General features: G+C 40.2%; 1 protein-coding gene across 2 annotated transcripts in view; it reads left to right on the top strand.

The window, feature by feature from the left end:
* Positions 1-3,538: 3,538 nt before the first annotated feature.
* Positions 3,539-13,402, top strand: part of Tmf1 (TATA element modulatory factor 1) — a 29,308-nt gene continuing 19,444 nt past the window's right edge. Inside the window, exons 1-4 of one of the 2 annotated variants that reach the window (XM_008827138.3) lie at positions 3,539-3,882; positions 7,209-8,245; positions 10,214-10,317; positions 11,288-11,414. In XM_008827138.3, coding sequence (XP_008825360.1) covers positions 3,741-3,882; positions 7,209-8,245; positions 10,214-10,317; positions 11,288-11,414 — 1,410 coding nt within the window. In that variant the 5' untranslated portion in view covers positions 3,539-3,740. Of the gene's footprint in view, positions 3,883-7,037; positions 8,246-10,213; positions 10,318-11,287; positions 11,415-13,402 lie in introns of both variants that reach the window. The other variant, XM_008827137.3, reaches the window with a different exon arrangement.

The following is a 13,402-nucleotide window of genomic DNA, read 5'->3' as shown; positions in this document are numbered from 1 at the left end:
ACGTGCTTTTTTTGTCTTCAGAAAGACTAAAACCAAATTAAGCACAAAAACTGAACAGTTTGGGTTGTATTTAATAAGGGAATGTGCACTACATGTGTTCGTTCTTCTCATGCTTTGCTTTTGACTTAGTTGTCAGGGTCTTTTCAAAAGCTGTGTTTAGTTGCTAGTTCTTATTCAGAAAGTTTGTAGAATATTAGTAGATGACATCGTTCTTTTCTTTTTTAATGGTTCAGGGATGGAACCTCGGATCTCCCACATGCTAGTGAAGTGCTTTATCACTGAACTATATCCTTTATTCTTCTTTCTAGCTTCATATTGACAAATTCAGTTCTATGATAAAATACAGGTATAGTTATGTATATTTCACCTAAAATGTTAAAGATTTATCATTTTCTTTTTAGTTATTCCCAGGATCAGACATTGGTTGGCCAGTATTCTATCACTAAACAGTATCCCCAGCCTAGCCTAATTGTTTTTAAGACAGAGTCTCATTGTGTAATCTAGACTGGCCTTGAACTTTTGATCCTCCTGCCTCTGCCTTCTGGACTGGGATTATAGGTATGAGCCACAAAGCAAACATTTTTGAAGGTGAAGACCCTGAACATTGAATATATCCTTTATAGAGGTGCTGTAATAATTTTCACCAAAGTAAAGTTATAAAAAAGGCAACGTTTCCATCAGAGAACTGAGATTATAGTTTTAGAAAGTTTGTGTCATTTGCCCAACACTGCATTTAGAAGTGTTGAGATAAGATGTCTGATGTGCCCCAAATATCCTTGTACAGCTAGCTAAACTGAACTGCTTAAATGGAATTGCATTATTTAGTCTGACTTCATATAATTAACTGTATGAGTATGACATGCAGAGGCAGTGTTCCCTGTGGATCTGCAAACTTTCTGATGTTTTATAATACATGTTCACATGGGTCAAAACACTGTAGTGAAAGATAAAGTGTTGGATCACAAGGCTGCTGCTAAGGATAGTGACACCTAGAGTGAAAACTTAGGCCTTCAAAGATCCACCAAGGTCAGCAAGGCCAGAGATACTCTTTTTCATCAGAGAGGTCAGAATTCAAGGACAAAGGCATTAAAAAACAGAATATTATATAAGCCCCTTTTGGTCCCTCCCCTTTTACTCCCTTGACATCATCTTTACCTTTTGGGACAACATGTCTTGCACAAGTTTTATTGTTGAAGACAATGAAAACCACCTTTTTTTCCCCTTAGCTCTTCTTAAGCCTATAATATTGGCACTAGGCAATTTTCAGCCTTCTTGCTGGCTTCACCTTTGATTCTGGCTTGCCCTCACCTTGTGGCCTTCCCTGCTTTTCTGGCTTCTCATCTTCTGTTTGTTGTTCGTTGTCTGGCTATTTCTTGCCCTCTAGCTAGTCCCTGAGTACTGGCTTCCCTTCAGTGATGTTCAGGGTTTTCTCTTTGCCTGGCTTCCTTTCGCCTTCAAGCTCTGCTTTGTCTTCTGGCTTTCCCTAGTTTTCCAGGTTTTCTTCATTTTCACTAGTTTTTCCATGTCAGAGTTTCCTCTGCCTTTTCTGTCCTGGAAGGATTCTGAGCAGGCTGCTTGCTCTTCCTCAGGAGTTAGGACTGGCCTTATACTATCAGGGTATCACAGAAGTAGCCTCTAGCCACTAGCCTGCCAGCCAAGGCATCTTCTTACACATGCAAAAATAGAATGTAGCAGGGTAAAATTATTGAAAGATCATAACTTAAGGTCATCGATTTGATCTAAGTTCTTAAAAAAAAAATTGTGTGTGATGTGTATGATGTTTGTGTGAGGACATGTGTTCCACAGCATGCGTATGGAAGTCAGAGGACAACTTTGTGGAGTCAGTTCTTTTCTTCCACCTTGTGTGGGTTCCAGGGACTGAACTCAGGTCACCAGGCTTGCATCATAGAGCATCAAGCACTTCTACCCACTGAGCCATCTCACTGGCCCTGATCTGCTTTCTTAAAATGAAAAAAAAAAAAATCTCCTTATAGTGTAGTTCCTTGCAGTGAAGTAAGTACAGGCAGATAATGAGTTAAACAGATCAAGGAAAGTCCTTAAAATGAGTGATCAGATAGATGGAAAAACTAGTGTGTGAAAATAGTTAACCAAAGACGTGACCATTCCAGCTGACTATTCTGTGATAATTTGTTCATAAGAAGCCATAACTTTGGATTTTTAGATGAGATCTAGCTTTTAAATTTGGTAGAATTTTGTTTTTAACATTATTGGACCCTTACCAAAACACTACTGTCTAGATAAAAAGGGCCATCAAATTTTAAATTTCTTCCCACAGGCAAGTGTGGGAGAGTATATGCATGTTCAATTTTAAGCAGTATGTATAATACATACTGACAAGTTACTATTTTATTGCTTTCCAAGTCTCTTAACTCCCTTTGAACTGTTAACACAAATTGCCCTAAAGGGGTGGCTCATGGACAACAGAAATTTGGTTTTTACAGTTCTAGAGACTAGGAGGCCCAAGGTCAATGCAGCTCTTTCAGATGAGGGTTCTCTTCTGGTTCATGTATGGCATGGATGCACTATGTCTTCATGCTTGGAAAGAGGGAAAGGCACTGTGAGACTTCTTATAAGGACACTATTCCATTTCCAAAGGCTCCAGCTCATGACCCAATAGGTTCTTAAAGGCCTTCACATCTTTACAAGAGTGTGGATGTGAGTGTACTGGCTACAGACATTCAGATCACAGTACTAGATTTGTTTTAAGTGGGGCAATGATACTGTTTCTTCTGTACATGTTCTAGGATGTGGGCACAGTGTCCATAAACTCGGGCCAAGTCAACCAGTTTCTCTTGAAGACCCAACAGGACTCGTTTCAATATTTATTTTGTTGTTTTGTTTTTGCTCCTATCTGCCCTCCACTTACTGTTAATTTACTTTATCAATTCAGCACAGAAACATGATAGAAGGTATGTTAGAAGGAATGCGTAGATACAAGCTGCTCATGTTTTGGTGACCCAAACGGACTCCCCATTTTGCTTAATTTTAAATTTCCTAAAAGAACTAAATATATTTTTTAAAAAATCATTATGTGTGTATTTTGCTTGCATGTAAGTGCACCGAGGTCAGTAGAGAGCATCGGATCCAGTGGAATTGGAGTTACGGATGGTTGTAGCCGCCATATGGGTGCTGAATTTCGAATCCGGGCCCTCTGCAAGAGCAGCCATAGCTCCGCTGAGCCATCTCTCCAGCCTCTGGTTGAATATTTTAAAGCGCTAAGAAAAATGTCGGGCCCAGCGTTCCCTATGTTTACAGTTAGCGCAGACCCGGGGCTAGCTCTGAGCACATGACATAATTTCCGGAAGAATTTGCCGTGCACCTCTTTTGCTACCACAATCTCTCCTTGGCTGAGAACTACTGCCAAGAGCCCAGAGTGCCAACAAAAACTGACCAGGCGTTGCTGGGTAACTACCAGCAACGCGTAGCTCCCGGATGTGACGTCACGACCAGCCCTCTGTTCTTCCGTGGTGAAAATCGGCTCCGAGGATCCGGTGGTTGTGTACGTGGAAGGCGCTGGCGCATGCGCAGCCTGGCCAGGCTCAGCTGTGCGGGAAGTGCTGAGGGGCCTCGATCCTGGCTGTGGGAAGTGGTGGGCCATGGCAGCCCGCTAACGGCCCACCGAGCCGGGACAGGACGCGGCGACCCGGGCCTCAGCCGGCCCCAGCCGGCCTGCCCTTGGCCTTCCCCGCCCGGAGCCGCCGCCCAGCTGAGGAGGGGCGATGAGCTGGTTCAATGCCTCGCAGCTGTCCAGCTTCGCCAAGCAGGCCCTGTCCCAGGCCCAGAAGTCCATCGACAGGGTCCTGGACATCCAGGAGGAGGAGCCGAGCGCCTGGGCCGACACCATCCCGTACGGAGAGCCGGGTAAGCGGGCCGAGGCCCTGCAGCCCCACCCCCGACCTCGCCCCCCGGCCCTGCTGGTCCCCCACCAACCTCTCCCCTGGCCCTGCTGCTCCCCCAGACCTCGTACCCAGGCCCTGCTGCTCCCCCTCAACCTCGCCACTGGCCCTGCTGCTCCCCCCAGACCTCGCCCTCCCATGCCCTGCTGTCCCCCCAGACTTCGCTCTCCCCGGCCCTGCTGTCCCCCCAGACCTCGCTCTCCCTGGCCCTGCTGCCCCACCAGACCTCGCTCTCCCCGGCCCTGCTGTTCCCCCAGACCCTCCCCTCCCCGGTCCTGCTGTCCTCCAGACCTCGCTCTCCCCGGCCCTGCTGTCCCCCCAGACCTCGCCCCCGGCCCTGCTACCACCCCAGTCCTCGCCCCCGGCCCTGCTGACCCCAGACCTCGTCCCCGGTCCTCGCTCCCCGGCCCTCCTGCATCCCCAGGTCTCTGCCCCCCAACCTCCCGCGCGCGCGGTCAGGTCATGTCCCTCAGGCCCCCTCCAGGGCCAGGAGCAGACTCCTTGCGGGTGCTTCCTCAATTGGCTCCCCAGTGGGAAGTATATACATTCGAGGACAGGTCGTCCAGCACTTGGCATTTAATGAGTACTTTGTGCCTCGTAGCATAGAGACTTCTTTTTTAAAGCTTTCTCATCATCAAAATAACTCGAGTTAGGTTTGTTAGCACCTGCTTCTTAGAGAAGAGGAAGGAGACGCTTGAGTAACTTGTTCCCTGTGCAGTGCAGAGTATGCAGGAGCTCTTACCAGTGGATCAGATATGTGGCCCAGAAATTCCAAATTGTCTCATTTTCTGCCTTTTCCGTCAGATTGGCTGAAATTAATCTTTCAAGACTTCAGTTATTTGTGTCTTTAAGTCTGAGGGATAATTTAGCATTTTGAGGTGTGCAGCAAAGATTTGTAGGCTCAAGGATTGGATACCTTCTGGGTGAAAAGACGACTTTCTACTGTTGAACACTCAAGGCTTAAGTTTCAACTATCTCATTTTAGGGTAATTTCATTTCTGTATGCGTGTATGTGTGTGTGTGTCATGATCTTCATGATCTTTCTAGTTGTTGTTGTTTGACCCTGCTCACCTTTCTTTTTGTGACTAGACTCCAGAGTTTGCTTTACTAAACTTGACATCATACATCTCTAATGCAAAGATAGTCTTTTTTTTTTTCCTGAAATCTAAGGCATGAATCATGCTATATAATTTACTTTAAAAGGCAGGTTATCTGAAACGAACTCAGGTTTTCATAAAATGCCATGTTCACTGATCACCTGCTATGTTTTAGATTACAAAAGATCATAGTCTTAAAAATGGAATTTAAGGCGGGTATGGTGGCACACGCCTTTAATCCCAGCAATTGGAAGGCAGAGGCTGGCAGATCTCTGTGAGTCCAAGACCAGCCTGATCTATGTAATGAGTTCCAGGCCAGCTGGGGCTACAGGGAGACCTTTCTCAAAAAGACCATAAAACAAAACAAAACAAACAAAAAGGGAGTTTAAATAGATGTGAGCTAACTCTGTGATTACAAAAAAGCATTTACCAAGAGGCAAATTTAAATATACCATGTATTAGGATGCTGATAAACTAGTCAGTCAGCAGACCTAATCTTGCTCTAATTTTTGTTTTCTGATTTTCATACATTGAACAAATGAATGTAAAACTATATCCCTCAATTCAGTTTCCTAAACACTCTTTATTCCAGTTAGCTTTGAAATCTTACTAAAGGGTAGATTTTGCTGTAGGGCTTGTTGGTTTTTCAAGAAGCCCTTGGTTATTTGTGTCCTCTCCATAACTTTTAATTACTTAATTGCACACAATTTGTGGTATGTTGCTTATAGATTTGTAATTCATGGAAAAATATTTGAAGAAATACTTAAAATATTTTAGCAAATATTTCCCCTTTTTTGGTTGTTCATAGGGTTCTTAGTAATTGCTGTTTCTATGACTCTTGTGAAATTAACTTTTTCTCTAGAATGGTTATTTTCTTTATTGTTTTATTATTTGTCCAAAGGAGGTGGTATTGGACCGAGGTAGAGAACAATACACCACAGATGGCCCCAAGAACTGTCCCTTCGACAGAAGGCCCTTAACTCCATACTGCCTTTCAGCACCTGACTTTGGGGGGCCTCACTTTCTATCCCTGAAATTACTAAAATTGGTAAAAGGCTGGAGGTTAAAATGTATATTAAGGGTAAAATCCGATAGAAAGGAACATTTTTTTTGTCTTTTTGAGACAGGGTCTCCCTGTAGCCCCAGCTATCCTGGAACTCACTATGTAGACCAGGCTGGCCTTGAACTCACAGAGATCCACCTTCCTCTGCCTCCCGAGTCCTGGGATTAAAGGCTTGCACCACCACACCTAGCTCTTTGTAGTGTTTTTAAAAAAATTATAGTGTCATACTTTTAGTATCAAAATGCAGTGTTTCTGAAAATGCGCGTATCTGAAATCCACAATGTCCTTCTAATTGATGGAATAAATTTGAAACTTGGAAACAAATTCTAAGAGAACAAAACTGTCTCTTACATTGAGTCTGAATAGAGAAGGGGACTTGGAGATTGGTCATTAAGTACATAAAGTGAATCTATTCACTAGAACTTACTGTTCCCATCAGTTTAATGATGGTTTCCAGAAAAGAGCATATCTCCACTATGTTGGATTCCGTTTTGCATGTTGCCATCTGTTCAGGTTCTAATTAGGTTTAATATTGGATGCTACGAGAATGAAATGAATGTGTGACGAACAGTACTGCCAACTACATGTGACCTGTTAGTGAGGATACTTTTTGTGAGATGCATTGGGGTGTTTCTTGGGCTTAACATGGGCTATAAAACAAATATCATTACTTTTAAAAATTGTTTCAGGATGGGATAATACTTGCTTTTGCAAGTCCAAGCCCAGTCTGCTCTTTTCTTGTGCTCCTCATTCTTCTCTGGCAGGCCTACGCTGGTTATATTCCTTAAGGCCTAAAGTTAACCTGGAAACTAATTAATGATGCTGTAAGCCAAGTGTCTAACTGCTTCAAGGTTACAGGTTATATTCTATAGGCTTTCTTTTCTATAAATTCATATTTATAATAATGATTGAAATGTTGATGCAATATATATTTTATTTATGTGTTTATTTTTGTCAAAGGAGTAGGCCCCACTGTGAGTGGAGGATGGGATACTTCAACCTGGGGGTTGAAATCAAGCACAGAACCTCAAAGTCCACCGACAGCCTCTCCTAAAGCAATTACAAAGCCAGTTCGAAGGACCGTAGTGGATGAATCTGAGAATTTCTTCAGTGCCTTTCTCTCTCCATCAGATGTCCAGAATATTCAGAAGAGTCCAGTGGTGTCAAAACCTCCGGCTAAATCACAGAGGCCGGAAGAAGAAGTAAAAAGCAGCTTGCATGAATCCTTGTCCCCTGGGCAGTCAAGAACTACAGAAACAACTGACTCAGAAGTGAGAGATGCTCTGTGTGTATCAGGAGACACTCTGGCAGTGAGTGTGCCATCATTTGTAACTGAAGGCCAACATGAAGAAATTGCTAGTAAAGAATCCGAGGTGAAGGTGACAACTGTACAGTTGAAAGTGTCTGAAAATGTAGTGAACACAAAAGCAACTGTGGAAGGTGTGTCTACCAGTCAGTCTCTCACAGCAGAGACGAAGGACACGGCTTTGGAACCCAAAGAACCCAAACCTGAGGACAGACAGAGCAACACTCCTTCTCCTCCTGTTAGTGCCTTCTCGTCAGGTACTTCTACCACCAGTGACATTGAAGTTTTAGATCATGAAAGTGTGATCAGTGAGAGCTCTGCGAGCTCAAGACAAGAGACGACAGATACAAAAGCAAATCTTCACCTCATGCAGACATCATTTCAGCTTCTCTCTGCATCCACCTGTCCTGAGTACAGTCGCTTAGATGACTTCCAAAAGCTCAATGAGAGTGGCTGCTCATCTGATGCTTTTGAAAGGATAGACTCGTTTAGTGTGCAGTCTTTAGATAGCCGGAGTGTAAGCGAGATCAATTCAGATGATGAATTGCCAGGCAAGGGGTATGCTTTAGTGCCTATTGTAGTTAATCCTTCAACTCCCAAAACTAACATAGTAGAATCTATTGAAGGGAAAGCTGAAGAAGAAGAAGTGAATGAGACATTAATTGTACCTTCTGAGGAAGCAGAATTAGAGGAAAGTGGACGAAGTGCAACTCCTGTTAACTGTGATCAGCCAGACACACTGTTTTCTTCTACACCAATAAACGGAGGCCCTTCTGTCTCAGACAAGGTGGCTGAGCAGTCTGAAGTCACAGCTGCTGACGGTCAGCCAGAAGTTCCTTCTGAGAAAGAAGACGTTTGCAAGGTAATTGTACGAAGCAGAAAAGGATTGTTGGGTGTATTTCAGAGATAAGAATGTTTTAAAAATGTTTTCCATGATGTGTAATGATTTGTTCTGATTTTGGTCATTTTACTGTAGCATTAAGGACCTCAAAATGAATATTTATATTAATTGAGTTTCTCCAAGGTAACTATAGTAGCTTAAGTAGATATTTCATTATAAAAAAGCATAGTTTCCATCTCACATCTTTATTGTTGATTCCTTATCCCTTTAAAACTTTTATGCTCTGAGCATGTATGTCAGTTTACAAAGGTCTCTTTGTTTATGGTACATGCATCTTCGACTCTTCTGACAATAGACATTAAATAAACCTAAATATTATCCTTTTTCATGTATCAAAATGTTTCGTGTGTTCACAGTATCAATGAGAAGTTGTATATTTTATTAGTTTATTTTATGTGTATGAGTGTATTGCCTGCATGTATGTACGTGTACCTGTGACATGAAATGCCTGCAAAGATAGAGGGTATCAGAGTTATGTACAATTGTTAGCCACTATGTGGGTGCTGAGAATTGAACCTAGGTCTTCTGCAAGAGTGGCCAGTGCTCTTAACCACTGAGCTATCTCTCCAGCCCCTGATGGGAAATTTTAGTTTTAGTTTTTTATTTAGACTTTATATGAATATTATCGATACTTTCCTGTGATTAATATTCTAACATTAATGTCTCCTTTGATGCATAAGGAGAATATTCCTTACAGTGTTTTAGTTTGATTTCTCTTTGTTATTTTTGATAGCTCTTACATGAATGAGAAAAGGAAACGCCCAAGGAATGAAGATATTACTTAGGAATAACAAATTATTTGTACCTAATATGTAAAGGAAAGTGGTGTAACTTTTTTTTTTTAGCATTAAGTCACAGCTTTGTTTTTCCTGTGATTCTTAGATAGAGAAATTGAACTGGATCTGACACCTTAATAGACTTCTGAGATATAGCATGTCTTGAAGAAATGTACTGTAAGTGCTAAATATTGGATTCCTTAACCTTTTTTGAAAGCTCCAAATTCTGTTACCTGAATTTAATAATATTCACAAACAAGAATGCCACACCATACTTTTCCAATTAGTAATAACAATATCCCATAAAATATATACTAAGATTTTGAATTCCTGAAAACCAGCGCTAGTTATTGTCAATGTTTTCAATGTTTCTAAGAAGGTAAGTGATTCCTATATCTAACTTAGATAAAACTACTTCTTTTAAGCCCGAAAGGCACTTTTCTTCCCATGCAGACTTATCACTGCTTCAGCAGGACCCAAGGAATAAGATATTCTAAGAGTTATTGTTTGCTAGCTTTGTACTGATATGTTCTAGACATTTTTAAGTTACATGACTATGGGATTTTTAAAATTTATTTTTTAGATATGGTACATAATAAAGAAGTTACATGTTTAGGTTAAGTAATAACAATATAGTCATATTTTATATATAGATATAAAATATATATATATTAGATATCACTAAGATAACATACAAAACATTACAAGAATCTTAAAAGCTCTTCTTAAAAAAATATTTATTATCTCTTTTCCTTCTTTAGGGGCTATTCAGATTAGCCTAGATCTTTTTCTGTTTCTTTTAGAAACAAACTGCTATAATGTTCTTACATATATCATCTAGTATATTTACCATGACTTTTCTAAGGTAAAGTATACCTAGAAGTACAATTTTTGTACATCTAAGATGTAGAAATAGACATTCAACTAGATACTTCCCAGTTGTTTCTCAAGGTGACTTTTGAATTTATACTCCCACCAGCTATATGGCTGCTGTAATTTGTACTCTACTACTGGTTATAAAGAGTAGTTGTTCTTATCCACCATGTTCTTAACATTGCTTTTATATTTGGGTTACCTTTGTAATTCCTTACCTGCATGAACAAATGTCCTCAGAATAGTTAAATGTTTGACTTTATATGTTCTCTTTATCTAGACAGTTGAATTTCTGAATGAGAAACTGGAAAAAAGGGAGGCTCAGTTATTATCTCTTAGTAAAGAAAAAGCACGTCTAGAAGAAGCTTATGATAACCTGAAAGAGTAAGTATATTCAAAATGTACATAATTTTATACTGTACTTGGAGGCCCCTTTACTTTGTTGTTTTTAAGAGTGTTTTGAAGGCCAGGTGTAGTGGCATACTCCTTTAATCCCAGCACTCAGAAGGCAGGCACAGACAGGTATCTGTGAGATCAAGGCCAGCCTGGTCTACATAGTATGTTCTAAGCCAGGTGGGGCTATAGGGAGACCCTTTCCTAAAAACAAAACAAAAAAATAGTTTGAAATTAAAATGCTTTGTAGTTGAACTTGTTTGTAGTAACTGTAAATTGAAAGGTATTTCAATCACAACCATACATAAAGATAGTTTTTCTTCCTAAATTATCTTTACCGTATTATCTTTGGCATTAAAGAGAGATGTTTTGTAAAAACAATAGTCTTCATTATTGTTGTTATTGTTTTAGATTTAAGCATGTATTTAATGAAAATGGTAATATTATAGTTAAAAACACACTGAATTGGTTTAAGGCAGTGATTGGGGAAGTGTGGCACAAGAAGATTCAAAATTCAAACATTTACCTTTGTCTTATTTTTGCTCATCTACTCATGATGACATTTTCACCAGTGGGTTTTGTTTTAAAATAAATTTAGTAAGACTGGGGATATAGCTCTGTAATAGAGCATTTTCCTAGCATATACCACCAATAAATAAAGTAAATTTACTAAGTGATTTTTCTTTTAAAAGTTAATAAGCTGGCCAGGCATGGTGGCACATACCTGTAATCCCTGCACTTGAGGAATAGAGACAGGACGATCATGAATTAAACAGATCAGCTGTGGCACATAACAAGACCCTGTCTTAAAAAAACAAAACAAAACTGAAGTTAATAAGCCTCAAATTGATCTGTTTCAATATGGCATATATTAGAGAAAATACTACCTTCACTGTGTGAACTGAGCTTATTACCTTTGGACTATATAAAGTGCCTACATTCTTGCATATTTTAAATTTAGTGAAATGTTCAGAGTAAAAGAAGAAAGCAATAGCATTTCTTCCCTGAAAGAAGAGTTCACCCAAAGAATTGCAGAAGCAGAAAAGAAAGTTCAGCTAGCCTGCAAAGAGAGAGATGCTGCTAAAAAGGTAATTGAAACTAAATATTAAACTCTGCCTAGTCCAATGAATGAGTGAAGATTTTGGTATTAGGAAAAAGTGAAGATTAAAAACATACATGTAGGGGCTGGAGAGATGGTTCAGCAGTTGAGAGCACTGACTGCTCTTGCAGAGGACCCGGGTTCCATTCCCAGCACCCACATTCCTGCGAACCGTCCTTAACCCCAGTTCCAGGCGAATCTAAAGCCCTCTTCTGACCTCTGCGGCATTGCACAACATGGATTCACTCACTTACATGCAGGCAATACACTCATACACATAAATTAAAAATAATAAAATATTTTTTTGAAAATGTACATGTAGAGGCTGGAGAGATGGCTCAGAGATTAAAAGCACTGATGCTCTTGCAGAGAGAGGATCTGGGTTCGGTTCCCAGAACCCACATGAAAGCTAACAACTGTCTGTAACTCCAGTTCCATGGGATCTGATGCCTTCTTCTGGCCTCTGTGGCCATTGTAGGGCACAGGTGCACTTACAAACATGCAGGCAGAACACTCAAACACACAAAAATAAACAAAAATTTTTTTAAAGTATACATGTTCTGTATTAAGTGAATTGTAGATTTTTTTGTATATTAAAATTGATAGAGTTCTGTTACCTTGAAAAATCTTGGGACTTGAGAGACTGCTCATTTGGTGAAGTACCTGTTGAACAAGAAGAGGACCTGAGTTTGGGTCTCCAGAACCATGTCAATACAGGCATCATGGCTTGTATGTGACCCCAATACTGTGGAGGGATGGGGTGGTGGGAGCAGAGTCAGATGGACCACTAAAGCTTGTTGGCCAGCGAGCCTAGGTAGCCAAATCATTGAGCTCCAGTTTCAGATACAGTCTTAAAAAATAACGTGGAAAAGTTCATAGAAAGTTCAAAGAAAAGATAATAGAAATCACCTGGTCTACTATGGCCTCCACATCCATGTACATGCTTGTGTAAATGCTCCTGCATACACACAAGTCCATATACCATACACAGAATTTTTAAGAATCTAAACATGTTTTTGTATAATTTATATATAAATCCTTGCAAGATAGATAGTAAAGATCATTAAGATAACTTATAAATGATAATTCTATCAGAATAAATAACACTTAAATTTAAAGAGTACTATATTTTAAAAAGTAATCATTAGTCTCAAGGATTACTTCATTAAGTCAAAGTAATTTTAAAATACAATTTCTCATAGTGATTATCTTTTGGTAGATATCATACTGACCTAACACAGGATTTGTTATCCTCAATGCTATTAATCTTTGGGATGACTGATTCTGCTGTGGGGGTAGTTCTTGTGTTTGTTGTAGGATATGTTAGCAGTATCCCTGACCTCTCCATGTCATTCTAATAGTAACCTTCCCCACCCTAGTTGCCACAGATTGCCAGATGTCTCCTTGAGAGCAGAGTCATTCCTGGTTATGAACCATTGTTTAGTACTTCTAATTTGGAGCACTTACACATTTCAGAAACTATTAATAACTAGGGTTATTATTGCTTGAGTCCTAGCTCTTACTAACAAACTTTTTCTCTACATTAGGCTTTTGGGAATTAAGATACTTCACTACTTTAAAATTTTTTATCTATTTGTGTGTTGTGTTTTGTGTGTGTGTGTGTGTGTGTGTGTGTGTGTGTGTGTGTGCATGTGAGATATACATACAGCACAGTATGCATTAGGAGAGCAGAGGACAGTTCGTAGTTGAGTTAGTTCTCTCCTTTCACCATGTGGGTCCTGCAGATTGAACTCGGGTTGTCAGATTTTGTGGCAAGCACCTTTATGCATCTCCTCTTTCCTACTTTTTGATCAGTGTTAATTTATAATTTTTCTGTGTATGTTCTTTTAAAAGATTTATTCTTACTGTTTTTAATTATGTGTATGGGTATATGCACATTAATGTAGGTACCTGCTGAGTTCAGAATAGGGTCCCAGAGTACCTGGAGGTGGAGTTACAGGCATTGTGAGTTACCAT

The sequence above is a fragment of the Nannospalax galili genome, unplaced genomic scaffold (genome assembly GCF_000622305.1).
Source record: "Nannospalax galili isolate Female #2095 unplaced genomic scaffold, S.galili_v1.0 scaffold1051, whole genome shotgun sequence".
Taxonomy (NCBI): domain Eukaryota; kingdom Metazoa; phylum Chordata; class Mammalia; order Rodentia; family Spalacidae; genus Nannospalax; species Nannospalax galili.
The sequence above is the reverse complement of the archived record's forward strand: the minus strand, read 5'-3'. Positions and strand labels throughout refer to the sequence as shown.